This window comes from Palaemon carinicauda, chromosome 8 (genome assembly GCF_036898095.1).
Source record: "Palaemon carinicauda isolate YSFRI2023 chromosome 8, ASM3689809v2, whole genome shotgun sequence".
Taxonomy (NCBI): domain Eukaryota; kingdom Metazoa; phylum Arthropoda; class Malacostraca; order Decapoda; family Palaemonidae; genus Palaemon; species Palaemon carinicauda.
The window spans coordinates 82143838-82159292 of NC_090732.1; the positions used below are offsets into that span (position 1 = coordinate 82143838).

At 36.9% G+C, this 15455-nt stretch overlaps 1 protein-coding gene across 2 annotated transcripts in view; it reads right to left on the bottom strand.

The window, feature by feature from the left end:
- Positions 1 to 15455, bottom strand: part of LOC137645777 (F-box/LRR-repeat protein 20) — a 325431-nt gene that overhangs the window by 205249 nt on the left and 104727 nt on the right. For both annotated transcript variants that reach the window (XM_068378688.1, XM_068378689.1), the window contains exon 3: positions 9051 to 9180. In XM_068378688.1, coding sequence (XP_068234789.1) covers positions 9051 to 9180 — 130 coding nt within the window. The remainder of the gene's footprint in view (positions 1 to 9050; positions 9181 to 15455) is intronic.

A 15455-nucleotide genomic window follows, 5' to 3' on the forward strand; every position in this document is an offset into this window, starting at 1 on the left:
GAGAAAAGGAGACGGGTTAACCACGTCTGGTTATGTAGGCAGGATACCGCATACCAATTTAAAGAAACGCGCAAAAACAAAAGGATTCAACAAGGTTAGGGAGGGTAGGCATTATCCAGCAAAAAATCAACACAACATAGTTATTAGCAAGAAAACCCTGCGTGAATGTCCAATATAATCACCAACGGTATTAATCGTACGTGACTAAACCAAAGAATTATTATATGATCGGCGTTCAAAACTTATATGATCGGCGTTCAAAACTTAGAAATTATCGAAAAATCTCACAAATTTCACATAAACCTGGTTAATACGGCAACATATTCCTGCGGACTTATACTAAAAGATTCATCAAACTGGCTGACGACTTTGTATATCCCACGAACAAGTACGTACTACAAACTATTACCAACTTGGCTCACAACACCAAATATACTGCCGACATATCCTGGTCACGGCACCAAATATAGTTACTAATTAGGGTCAACCAAGCAACAACATATAATGACATCAGTCAATTACAGAAATTACTAATTACTAATTACCAGATTCGTTTAAGAGAACTCAAGACCCTTTCTCTACATAAAGAATTCATTGCGTTGTGTTACAAAAATAAATGGACATACTATATCCTATTGTGCTCCCCCCCCCCAATTATTACTTACTAGTTTCATATGAAGTTCTTGTCGAGTTCAGATTACAATAGGCACGGGTAAACCACGATACCATTAATATATATTTAATTTTACCCAGTCACGGAATCCCACGCACAGATATGCATATCCCTAGCGATTTATCCCATTCAAGGCAATTAAATAATATATAATACTCATCCAAACATCGGTTGACTAATTCATCCACTTCATTAAATGCTGGGAAGGAACAGCATCGTTAATCATCAAAGTGAAATTCTCTTCACTCTGATTAAGTTCTCCAAACCACGCTACGTACGTTGAGAAGTGACAGGCAGCAACTGTGGCCGTTACCTCTGTTGCCTCTGTCGTAAAAATAATGCGTTCGCTCTCTCTCCCAAAGCCACGACTTCCGCCTCGTTCACTCACGACTAAAGAAACAACAAAACGAACGAAACCAACAATCCAACATAAACCGAACGAAACTATCAAACAACTTACATCGCATTGTTAACCAATTATACAACTATTCACAAGACAATATTCCTTGGTAACAATGCTTATTACAACTAAATATAAATAAAACATTCATTTGTACACAAACCTGCACATTTCCACTTAACGCAATGTAATATAAAGGAACATTTTCCATATACAACATGAACATAGATACTCAATAACCATTGATTTTCCATGTCGTTATTGTAAGTAACGACAGAACCACCATCTACAAACTCCCAAGGGGATAAAGGAGGGCTAGCCTAGGCTATAGACTAGGGAAGACAAGCATGCAACAAAGCAAATGCCTAACCTAGAGTAATGAGAAAGTGTTGAAGTATATGTATAAAACACTTCAAATAGGCTAGCTAAACATTCGTATAATTTACTGAGGAATTCGTAAAAATTACTCTGGAATTTGAACAACGTGAGCTGCCGGCTCCAGCCATGCGACGGCGACAAATCAAAAATCGAACGCATCGCGAAAAATCAAAGGGGAAGATGAGAAATTCTACAAAAAAAAAAAAGAATCAATACTCAATCAATGAAGCAGAAGCCTAAGCATCCATGGTCAAAAAAAAAAAAAAAAAAAAAAAAACTTTGCAAAACAAAGCAGAAAACTCCCAAAGCAAGCAACCCAGATGGCGCTGCGATGAAGGAATGGTGAACCAGAAGTATGTGTTACAGTAACACACTGGTATAGGAGTTGTAATGGCTCTCCCAAGTATCCAATCCTATCCCATATCCTTCTTGACAAAGTTACCTCTATTCGGGGAAGAATAGCTATGGTTGTTTTAAACGCATCCCTGTTATATACACGATATCTTTCGGGATATTCGTTCTAGGGTAGTAACCCTGTGAAACCTCTACAGGTAAAATTCTCTGGTATATCAGGAACAGAGATATCCCAAGTAGAAAGCTGCCTAGAGAAACTTCCATCAGGATGACATGGCTATCTCGTTCAAAAATAAGGTTTTTCCTATGTCAAAATCCTTTTACCTTACATTTTATTTGCATTTCATAAATACCCTATTTGAGGCAAAATTCCATGTCAACAATGAAATCAACTTATATATATGAGTGTTCAGCTGACAAAATCTGAACATCGAGTTGTGGTTATGTTCTCGCCGACCTCTATCTTTCTCATTCTCTAACCTTTCAATGATCTTAATAGTAGTGTTAATGGTGGTAGTAATAACATTTAGATTAGCATGATGGTTTTTCATTAAAAATCCATCGTTTCAAATTATCCTCAATTTCTCCAATCTCTCACCACCTTCTCCGTCACATCGAATGTTATAGCGGTAACGCAATTGTTTGAAAATTTTAATTCAAAACTAATCAAGTACTTTCTTCTTTTTTTACTGGTGGTTCCATAATTGGTGTGGGTACAAGTTGATACGAAATCAACCTGACTTATAACTTAAATTAGGAAAATATTTTGGAAACGGGATGTCCCATTATCCTTTGGACACAGTTTAGAATGATTCTAAATTATCATATTGTCATTAGTAGTCCTTTGTTATTGTTGAATAAACGCAAACAAAATGGTTTTCCTATTTTGAGATGTATGTACGACTCTTTAGGGATACGGTAAGTAAAATATTTACAGTAACAATACTTACTAAAAGCTCTTAGTATCATTAGTTATAGCTTGGATGTGTAAAAAGGTTGTTTGTTTGTTACGATTGGAGATGAACGTGGACAAAAAAATGATTTCCATTTCATGCGGCGTGTTTGGGAAAAACATTATAAAATCGCATTCATTTGCTTTGAAGTTCTAATGAAACGGTAAGTAAAACAATATAAGTAATAACAAAATCCTTACATAATCAATACAGTGCTTGGTAAGATATCTACTGCTGCAAAAATGATAAATTTGGAGATAATTTGTATTTTTGCCCTAACTAATACAAACTTGGAGTTATTTATGAGGATAATCTTCCGGCAAAGCTGGAAGGTATCCATTAGACTAAAAGTGCAAGATGGCAACCTTGCCTAAAGCCGCTAGAGCGGGTAGGCTGAAGGGTACCTAGCCGTCTCTATATATCCTCTCACAGTGAGCTACATCACATTTGATTGGTGGCAGGACTCCTGCGGGACAGGCAATGGCAGAACAATTGTAAAAAATAGCTACAGGGTGGTGCTTGATTAAAGGCCCCCCCCCCCCCCAAGTGTCAACTTCTGCTGCAGCATCAGAGATTTCCACCACAGAGGATGTTGAAGAAGGGTTCCTCTTGGCCATACGCTGAAGGAGGTCGACAAGAACAACTCTGGAAGGAGGTCCAACGATACCCCGCGAAGGGTAAACCTTTAAAAGGTCAGGTAAGGAAAAGGAGTCTCCCGTGGGTGGGGGCGATGCTGTCTCACTAGGGGAGGCCGCAGCTTCCCCAGAAACCCGGTGTTGGCCTGGAGTTAGTTGGTCTACACTTCAACTCGACCGTCCCTTGGAAGGGATCGAGCAAGCAGAAGCTTTGGGAGGAGATCAGGGGGTTAAGGAAGGAGTCCAAGGATGTTTCTTCACCCCCGAGGTAGACCCCGAAGGAGAAGAATACCTCTAGACTTCTTACGCCTCCAACTAAACCTCTCCCACTGGGAGAGACCACTCCCTACAATCACCGCAGGTGTCCTCCAGGTCACAGCGGCACCCCTGCAGTTAGGCCGTAAGGAATGCGGGCCCGTTTCCACCACATGCACGACCTTCAGGCCCAGGACAAGTCCGCATAGGGCCACAGAAGAAACACACACACACACCTGAAGTGAGAAAGGAATAAAGGCAATGACTGAGGTTTTATGAGGAACAGAGAGCAGATATGTCCGTTCTCCTCAAAGCCAAAATAAAAAGTGGCAAGAATCAGTAATTGCCACCTCATTTTAAAGTCTCAATGGCTAGCCCCACAGCTTCGTCGAAAGAGGATCCTATAAATAATGTAGGGTTGTACGAGAGTCGGGACAAATGAAAGTGTAGGAATGTGTCTCTCAACAGACCGTACTGGAAAGATCTTAATTCCTCCCTATTGTGATACGTCTGTATTCCTTATTGTTCGGCAAGTAAAATAAAGTGCATAATGTATACAATATTCCTTTATTACTTGAAAAAGAAGTAAAATATTTTTCAAATATCTACAATAGGGTCACCAATTATGAGAGAATTTGGTTGATTCTTGGCTTTGCATGAATGGAAAATCGCATATTTCGAAACACACAAAAGGAATAATTCCACCAGGACCAAGGCAAACGGCAACTTGCCCATTCAAACGTTTTTACTATTTATTTTCAAAACTTTCTATGTACTACACTGTATACTGTATTTTTTCTAATAATAAATTGTTCATATGAATAAATAAAACATTTAAATGGTTTTAAAGCTTTAATCACATGAAAAGCATTAAAATTACACCAAGGATTGGTGTACAGTAAATATCATACATTTCCACGTATAAATTACAAGAAATGTTCATGAATTTGTCATATCAGATGTATAAGACGAATGGTGAACTGCAAGACCATCAGTGTATAGGCAAGGTTTTGCTGTATCATGTAAAATCCAATATGAACTAAATAATGGCGATTTTATATCATGCTTTTCCTAAACACGCCACCTAAAATGGAAACCATTGTTTTGTTTACGTTCATTTCTGATTATAATGAACAAACGAACGCATTTACACATTTGTGTTTAGTTTAGTATTTATGAAATATTGATTATATATGATTTTGTTATAAATATTGTTGTTTTACTTACTTTTTTCTTAGAAATTCAAAATAAATTAAATGAACGCAATCTTATGTTTTCCTAAACATGTCACATAAAATGTTTACGTTTGTTTACATTTCTTACCCAATCATATCGAACAAACTAAAGAATTTACATATTCAATAAGCAAAATGATAACTAATGACATTAAGAGATTTTAGTAAACATGTTATTACAAATATTTCATTTAGCGTATCAATATAAATTCCTACACACCTAGCAAAACAGGAAAACTATTTTGTTTGCATTTAATCAACAATAACAAACTGGCATGAATAACACTAAGAAAATTTAGGATAATTCTAAATTGTTACATAGGATAATTGCACATTATCTTTCCAAAATACTTTTCCTACCCTCAGTTATAAGACAGATTGATTTCATATCAACTTGTACCCACATTAGTTATGGAACCACCAGCAAAAAAAAGAAATGAAGTACTACACTAGTTATAAAATAAAAATTATTGAACTATTAGGTTATCACTAAAATGTTTGATGTGAGAGATGAATTGAGATTGGAAAAAGTAAGGATAATTTGAATCATGATGGATTTTTAATAAACTAATGAATATTATACTTATCTAAATGCTATTAAAACTTAACCTCTACTATAGCACATTCTGCTCGAGCGTTTCGTTATTATCACGCATATTTAAGAAGCTGCACAAATCCCTTAATCACATCCAAAATGACTGCTATAGCCCAACCTGGTTGGTCGAAAAATTCAAATACAGTGGAACCTCTACATACAATTGTCTTTCCATACGAATTTTCCAACATCCGAAGTAAAGTTCGATCAAATTTGCGTCTCGACATCCGAAGTCTTGCTCCAACATACGACGTAGATCATACGCGTAAAATTTTCTCGAAGCGTCGATCGTAGTTTCTTGTTTACGCCAGTAGACGGCAGCACGTCGGAGGGACGCCAATCGAGCGTCGCCTTGATCAGTCCTCTCATCTCGTGCACATCGTGTGGTTGTTCTCTATTCGCTCCATTATTAACAGTGCTTTTTCAAGTGTTGTTTTTTGGTTTTACGTATAATCATGGGTCCTAAAAAGCTTAGTTTTGGTTCAGGAAGTAGTAGTGGTGAGAAAAGGAAGAAGTCAATGCTTTTATTAGAACTAAAACAAGAAATAATAGAAAAACATGAGCGAAGTGTGCGTGTTAGCAATCTGGCTAAACAATATGGCCGGAATATGTCTACGATCTCGATGATCATAAAACAGAAGGCAGCCATTAAAGCAGTCAAACCATCGAAGGGTATCACCATTATTTCTAAACGTCGTAGCCCTACCCTGGAAGAGATGGAACGCCTTTTGTTGATCTGGATAAAGGACGAGGAGATTGTTCGTGATACCATCACTGAAACGATCATTTGTGAGAAGGCCAGTGCTATCTATTGTGACTTGAAGGCGGCGGGCTCTGGAGGTGACGCGGGGGAGAGTTCAACCGATCCTACGACAGAGGAATTCAAGGCGTCTTGAGGTTGGTTCGAGAAATTTAGGAAACGGACCGGGATTCATTCAGTTGTTCAGCATGAAGAGGCTTCAAGTTCAGACACTAAGGCTGCTAATGATTTTGTTAAAAAGTTCAAAAAGATCGTGGAGGAGGAAGGCTACGTAGAGCAGCAGGTTTTCAACTGTGATGAAACCGGTCTGTTTTGGAAAATGATGCCTAGTCGAACATACATTACCGCCGAAGAGAAGAAAATCCCTGGACATAAGCCTATGAAGGATCGGTTGACTCTTGCCCTTTGTGCCAACGCCAGCGGGGACTGCAAAATAAAGCCGTTATTGGTTTACCACTCCGAAAACCCTAGGGCATTTAAGAACATAGAATTAATAAAGACCTGCTGCATGTTTTATGGCGTTCTAATTCTAAGGCTTGGGTCACTAGGCATATCTTTGTGGAATGGGTAAACGTAGTTTTCGGCCCTGCTGTCAAGAAGTACCTTCAGGAGAGGAATTTGCCTTTGAAGTGCTTGTTTTGTTTGGATAATGCACCCGCTCACCCCCCAGGACTCGAAGATGATATCATCGACGAGTACAAATTCATCAAAGTGTTGTATCTTCCACCGAATACCACCCCTATCCTCCAGCCCATGGACCAGCAAGTTATCTCTAATTTCAAGAAGCTCTACACCAAGCACTGATTTAAGCAGTGCTCTAATGTCACGCAAAGCACCAACTTAACTTTGCGTGAATTTTGGAGGAGCCATTTTAATAACGTGCACCGCTTAAAGATCATAGATCAGGCTTGGGAGGGAGTAACTCGTCGGACACTGAATTCAGCTTGGAAGAAGCTTTGGCCTGATGCTGTTGCTCCCAGAGATTTCGAAGGTTTTGGCCCCAGCTTGGACCTGTGCTTGCTGTCGAGGAAGACGTCGAAGAGATTGTATCCCTTGGCAAGTCCATGGGTCTGGAGGTCGATGAAGATGACATCACCAAACTCGTCGATGAGCATCATGAAGAGCTCACCATCGAGGAACTCAAGGAGCTGCAAGCCATGCAGCATGATGAGTTCCAAGCACAGTTGGGTGAGTCAGAGGAGATCGAGGAGGTAGGTCACATCTTAGGTTCGGCTGAAATAAAACAGATGTTGGCATATCGTCAACATGTGGTTGATTTCATCGATAGGCATCACCCACAGAAACTTCAGGTTTGCCGTGTAGTTGCGCAGTTTGATGATGTTTGTTTAACATATTTTAGAAAAATTCTGAAAAGCCGTACTGTACCAAAATCTACGAAGCGGTCTAGTGATCATGATGAAGAGAAAGCAAGTGAAGCAAAGAAAAGTAAGACTGAATCAAGTGAAAGTGATGCAAATTAAAAATAAAAAAGAAAAAAATGTAAAAAAAAAAAAATATAAAATATAAAAATGAAAAAAAAAATAAGCTAAGTTAGGTTAAAGTTCACGTAGTGTAAGTTAGAGTAAGTTACGGTACGTTATCGCAGTCGCCGTCTCTACCTCCTCGCTGATCTTCCATCTCCTCCTGCGTAGCAATTCCTACACCTGCGATTGTCTGTCTCTAAGGTAAAGTGTCAATAAAAACCCCTTTTTTATTTATTATTTCTTTATTATTTTTCTTTTTTAGATATTTCTGTTATTCAATTGTATCAATGTGTAATTGTGTAGCAATTTATTAAGGAGTTATCATGGGTTTTTAGGCTGAGGAACGAATTAAACAAATTACAGTGTATTCTTATGGGAATATTTGCTCCAACATACGATTGTTTTAACATACGAAGCAGCTCACGGAACGAATTAAGATCGTATGTAGAGGTATCACTTTAGTGAGTTCCGTATATATATATATATACATATATATATATATATATATATATATATATATATATATGTATATATATATATATATATATATATATATATATATATATATATATATATACAGAGAGAGAGAGAGAGAGAGAGAGAGAGAGAGAGAGAGAGAGAGAGAGAGAGAGAGAGACTTTTACATATACTATACTAAAAAAAATAATCCTTTAATATATCATTATTATTAATGCTACCATTAAAATTATTGAAAGGTTAGAGAAAAAGAAGGTTGCCAAGAATGTAACTACAACTCTATGGTTACATTTTATCAGCTGGACTAGCATAGTTGAAAGTAGATTTCATTGTTGACAATGGATTTTTCCTCAAATAGGATATTTATTATGAAACTGTCAAAGTGTTAGGTAAATATGATTTAATTACATTTATTATCAGTTATCATACCTCGTCCTACCAATATCCTTGAAAAGACAACAGATTTCATATATAATTGTGGTACCTGACATGCAGACTTTAAGCAGCTTCCCATATACAGAAAAATTATTTTTGAAAACTAGCATCCGAATAAAGGGCAAACCGCACAATTCAAACACGCATAATTCGGGACCATAATGCACCATGGTGATCTTAAAGATAAACAATAATGTAAAGTATTTGATTACCATTTCAAAATAAAAACAGAAAAGTTATAATCTCAAGATCAAAAGTAAGATAAATTGAGCATTATACCAGCATTCCAATGCAATATACATGCTTAAGGCAATATTTTCTGAGGATAATCTAGAAATATCTAACCTTTTACATTAAGTAAAAAAAAATTCTAACTGCAGTTTATTAGCAAAACGCTTGCCTTCTACTGAACTCACCTCTATATCCGTCTGAAAATTGAAGAGATCAATACGTTGCCAATTTGAGCCATCCAAAGCCAGCACATGCCAGTAATGAGATACCTGAGCACATCGGCATAGTGATACAACATCCAGGTATGAAAATACACTGAAAAATAGTGGAATTCATCAAAAAAAGAATAATTTATTATGGACAAAACAATACAATACATATATATGTGCCATATATTTTAATAATTTAATGTCTGTATTCTCTTAACAACCTCAGGATCACAGTCCCGAGGGGGAAACCACTCAAAGGCAATAGCTTCTGACTGGCCAGGAATCATATCCTTTTCCAGGAAGCTGGCATAACAGTGGCTAAATGGTATCGTCACTGTCATGCCAGCTTCCTGAACCAGGGTTCGATTCCCAGCGGGTCAGAAGCTATTGTCTTTGAGGGGTTTGGAGACACTGAACCCGAGGTCGTTAGGAGAAACCAGACATTAAAGTATCAAAATTTATGGCTTATTTGAATATGAAAAACACGTCTAAAATTTATAATATATATATATATATATATATATATATATATATATATATATAGAATTACAGGTGAAGATATAATATTTGGTGTGCAGCAGGGTCCAAAAAACATCAGTTAAAAGGCCATAATTTATTTAGAGACGTTTCGAACATTGCAATGTTCATTATCAATCTGTAAAAGATAATATAAAATTCTTAAATATCTCTGCCTCTCCTCTTTTCTTAGCATAACTGAAGTCGTAGGTGGGTAACAATTTTTACTCATTCGTTCTTCACCTTTTCCTATGGATGGTCTGGTGAGCACTGGTTCTCTTTTGTTTTACTGTTTTAGTTTTTTTACGATTTTCCGTTATAAAATCAATAATGTTTTAATACTCTTTTACTATTTTGTTTTAAATTATTGTACAAAAGAGTATTAAAACATTATTGATTTTATAACGGAAAATCGTAAAAAAACTAAAACAGTAAAACAAAAGAGAACCAGTGCTCACCAGACCATCCATAGGAAAAGGTGAAGAACGAATGAGTAAAAATTGTTACCCACCTACGACTTCAGTTATGCTAAGAAAAGAGGAGAGGCAGAGATATTTAAGAATTTTATATTATCTTTTACAGATTGATAATGAACATTGCAATGTTCGAAACGTCTCTAAATAAATTATGGCCTTTTAACTGATGTTTTTTGGACCCTGCTGCACACCAAATATATATATATATATATATATATATATATATATATATATATATATATATATATATATATATATATATATATATATATATATATATATATATATATATATATATATATATATATATATATATATATATATATATATATATATATATATATATATATATATATATATATATATATATATATATATATATATATATATATATAAGTATATATATTTACATATATGTATGTATATATATATATATATATATATATATATATATTTATATATATATATATATATATATATATATATATATATATATATATATATATATATATATATATATATAATTTATATATATATATATATATATATATATATATATATATGAATATATATATATATATATATATATATATATATATATATGCATATATGTATATATGAGTATATATATGTATATGTATATATATGCATAAATTATATATACAGTGAACCCTCGTTTATCGCGGTAGATAGGTTCCAGACGCGGGCGCGATAGGTGAAAATCCGCGAAGTAGTGACAGCATATTTACCTATTTATTTAACATGTATATTCGGACTTTTAAAACCTTCCCTTGTACGTAGTACTGTTAACAAACCACCCTTTAATGTACAGAACACTTAATGCATGTACTACAGCACCCTAAACTAAAACAGGCACAAATATTAAAGGCGATTTTATATCATGTGTTTCCTAAACACCTAAAAAGCACGATAAAAAATGGCAACCAATGTTTTGTTTACGTTCATCTCTGATCATAATGAAGAAACAAACTCATTTAGTGTACACATATATGTACGTATAGGTTAGTTTTTGCATCGATTATATTGATTATACAGTACTGTATGTTGATTTTTTTATTACCAATGTTTTAGTTTACGTATTTTTCTTAGGACTTCCAAATGAAATCTTTTTCTTTATGACGCCGCCTGAAACGACGGCGTGTACGCTCAGTAAACAACCACGCTCAGAACAAACAAGGCATTTAACGCGCATGATGATAGTGATAAATAATGATACAGTACATACAGTATTTACAGTAAAAGCATTTACAAAATATGTTACCTTACAAATATAAATTATACAGTACTTGTACGTAGCAAAGCAGGAAAACAATTTGAGAGAGAGAGAGAGAGAGAGAGAGAGAGAGAGAGAGAGAGAGAGAGAGAGAGAGAGAGAGAGAGAGAGAGAGAGAGAGAGAGAGAGAGAGAGATTGTTTTACGTACGTAAATGTAAATTTTAAACAAAAAAAATATGATAGGTTACAACATGTAGACTTTTAAAACCTTCCCTTTAACTTAATGCATACAGTACGTACATTACTAAACTATAAAACAGGTTAAAGTAAAAAATAAAGATTGTTACTGTACTCACCACGAAAGAAGTTCAAGAAAAACTTGAATGACGATGGCGATGAATTTGCTGCACAGTAGAAATGATGATGATGAAGCTGATGATGTGTTCTACTGTGCAGTCAATGATAGTATTTTACGTCTCTTCAGACGGAGGTGTCTTTTCCTGGGACACCTCTTCAACTTCTTCAATTTCTTCCGAAGGCGTACTAGCAGGAGGAACTGGCTCTTTTTTGCGAGGCTGGAAAAACATTGTGATCGGAAGTTGTTGCCGCTGCTTCTTTTTTCGATCCAAGAGCATCCTGTAGGGAGTCGTGATGTCATCAACCTTGTTGCAGAATTGCATCGAGCGAACCATATCCTCGTCCCACTCTTGTAACATTTCTTTCGCCTCCTTCATATGGTTGCAGAACTTGGCAAGCCGTTCTAATGTTAAGCCCGTTTCTTCGACATTTTCTTGGGTCTCTTCCTGGGTACCCTCACTCTCTTCCTCACTTGCCGATTTCGTCAGGTCTTCGAGGTCTGCGTCAGTTAGGGGCTGGGAATGGCAGTCCAACAACTCGTCGACGTCTTCAGTCGTCATGTCGCCAAACCCGTCACCCCCAATTATGGCAGCCAACTGCACAGATTTCCGTATTGCAGAGTGTTGGATTTCCGACGGAGTAAATCCCTTGTCGTCGTAAACAATATCGGGCCACAGCTTCTTCCAGCTCGCATTTACGGTTGCAGGTTTCATCTCTTGAAGTGCCTTTTGAATATTCTGCAGGCACGTGGCTATGGTGTACTGCCGCCAGTACGCCTTCAAGTTGAAGTCTTCATCCTCGTCATCTTGGGCAGCATCCACACACGCAACGAGGTCCGCCAAGGTATTCTTCGTGTAGAGGGCCTTGAACGCCCTGATAACCCCCTGGTCCATTGGTTGAATTAATGACGTGGTGTTGGGTGGCAGGAACTCAACCTGAACGCCCTCACGCGACAGGTCAGTTGCGTGTCCACCAGCGTTATCCATAAGGAGAAGGATCTTGAATGGCAAGCCCTTCTCTAAGAGATATTCATGGACTTGCGGGATGAAACACTGGTGGAACCAGTTGGAGGTCAGCATCTTCGTAATCCATGCTTTTTGATTATGCATCCAGTACACGGGAAGGAGATTCTTATTTTTATTTTTCAAAGCGCGAGGATTTTTCGACTTATAAATAAGCCCCGGCTTTAACAAAAATCCAGCAGCATTGCCACACATCACGAGGGTAACGCGATCCTTGAATGCCTTAAAGCCAGAGGCTTTGGCTTCCTCTTTGAACAGGAAAGTTCGCGACGGCATTCTCTTCCAAAACAAGCCGGTTTCATCCATATTAAAGACTTGTTCCGGCTTGTATCCACCTTCAGCGATAATGTTCTTGAAAGTCTGGTTCACGTAAGTTTCAGCAGCGGCAGTGTCAGCGGAAGCAGACTCCCCATGCAGGGAAACGCTTTTCAGGGCGAAGCGTTTCTGAAACTTCGCGAACCATCCTTTGCTTGCGGAAAAACGTTTCTGAGGCTGGGAATCAGTGGATGTCCCTGGTTGAGGATCATCTGCATCATCATCATCTTCAGCATGGTTGCCGTCGTCCTCTTTAGGTTCCTTTGCAGCAAAATTCTCATATAAGCTCAAAGCCTTTGTTTGGATGGTGTTCGTATCCAACGCTATGTTCTTCTTCCGGCAGTCAGCAATCCACACAGCTAAAGCACCTTCCATACGTACGATCGTTTTATTACGCGTTGTAACGACTCGCTTCGCTGATCTGCTAAAGGTGATTGCAGCAGTCTTTCTAATGTTCGCCTCGTCCTTCTTGATGTAGCGAACGGTGGATTCGTTGATGCCAAAATGGCGGCCGGTGGCCGCGTAACTTCTACCATCTTTTAACATGTCGAGAAGCGTAACCTTCTCAGCTATCGTCATCATCCTTCGGTGGCGTTTAGGCTCACTACCAGCCTTACTAGAAGCAGAACGCTTGGGAGGCATTGTAACAGAAAGTTCAACAAAAAGTTCAACTTAAAACAGTCGCACACAGCACAGATTAAACTTCACAAAGTTAAGAACGTCTACTCAGCAATACGCGGAAAGAGAAAGTGAACGATGCAGCCCCGCGAGAACTTTGATGCTGCGGGTAGAAGATGCGGGCAAAACACCAATCACAGGCTAGATAACAAAACTTGAGTTTTGATTCGTCATCTATCAGCGCTTGAACCAATCACAACCCGTCTTAGTACTATGGCGCGTTGGTTACTCATAGAAGATGCCCCCGCGCATACTGAACGTACGTAGATTAAGTACAATACCGTAATAATAATAAATAATGATAATAATACTGTACAGTAATAATAATAATAATAATGATTAATAATAATAACAATAATAATTTTATTAACAACAACAACAATAATAATAATAACAATAATAATAAAAATTTACGTACGCTATTTTACGCCTCTCTCTCTCTCTCTCTCTCTCTCTCTCTCGTACGCTTACAGTATTCGAAATGTGATTTTTGCAACAAAGAATATTATTGGATGCAGTACTGTACTTCGTACGTATACATACAAAAGATTCATGGAAAAGAAGCACATCCATTACAGTACACACCATTCTAATATGGTATGACTGCATCTGATTTGCGTTTCATGTTCGATTTAATTTTACTACGTACTGAATTATGGTATGATCACATTCTCTTTTCGTGTTTTATTTCTTTCTGTGCTGAATTATATATCATATGTAATGCAATGAACAATCAGTAAGAGCAGATATTACTAATTACAGTATTAATGGAATTACAGGTAACAAAATATCGTATTTGGTTGTCTTCAGATTTCGCGGTATTTTCGAATTTTCCGGAAAATCCGCGATATGTATATATATATGGGTTATGGGAAAACCCCGCGAAGTGGTGAATCCGCGATTGTCGAACCGCGAAGTAGCGAGGGTTCACTGTACAGTATATATATATATATATATATATTATGTATATACTGTATATAATAAATATGTATATGTATATATATATATATATATATATATATATATATATATATATATATATATATATATATATATATATATATATATATTGGGCTCAGCCATGTCGTCCTGATGGAAGGTTCCTTTAGGCATCTTTCTAAGGGATATTTAGCTACAGTGATAATCCCAGAGGATTAAACATAGGTCTCCAGAATTCTAACTCTTGGCCCGAGTATCCTTAATATAACTTTTAAGGATATCGCATAATATCAGGGGACGTATTTCTTGATAAGACACATGGCAATCTTCACCCCGAATAGATTTTACTCTTTGAGGGGGAAGAGTGGCGAAATGAAGGGGAGCCGTTATCAAGGTTACCCGGTGGATCCCCTCCCTGTACTACTACAGAGTATTATTCCTTTAAAAAGTAGCATTTAAGCACGGTGTTCTCCCACGCTTCTCTCGGTGTTGTTACTTATTTCAAGGAATATTATCATGCAATCTCCAACATCTTCATCCTCTGTTAAGTTGAGTATTTAATCTTTCATGTGTATAATCTTTAGCTCCCTTCTCACAGTTAAACTAACATAATTTAGGTGTATTAAGTGGAGCACTGCCATCCCCGGAGGCGGCCATTTTAAGACTGCTGTCGCACGCCATAAATGCTTTATTTAGTTAGTAGTGCGACATTCCCGGTATTAGCTATAAAGAAATTCTAGCTAGTTAATCAAAATTATACTAGAGAAGATAGCAGTACACATGTAATATTTCCTCCTCCAAATAAAAAACGTTTCTATCGTACACGATAGGGCCTCGGCGGTA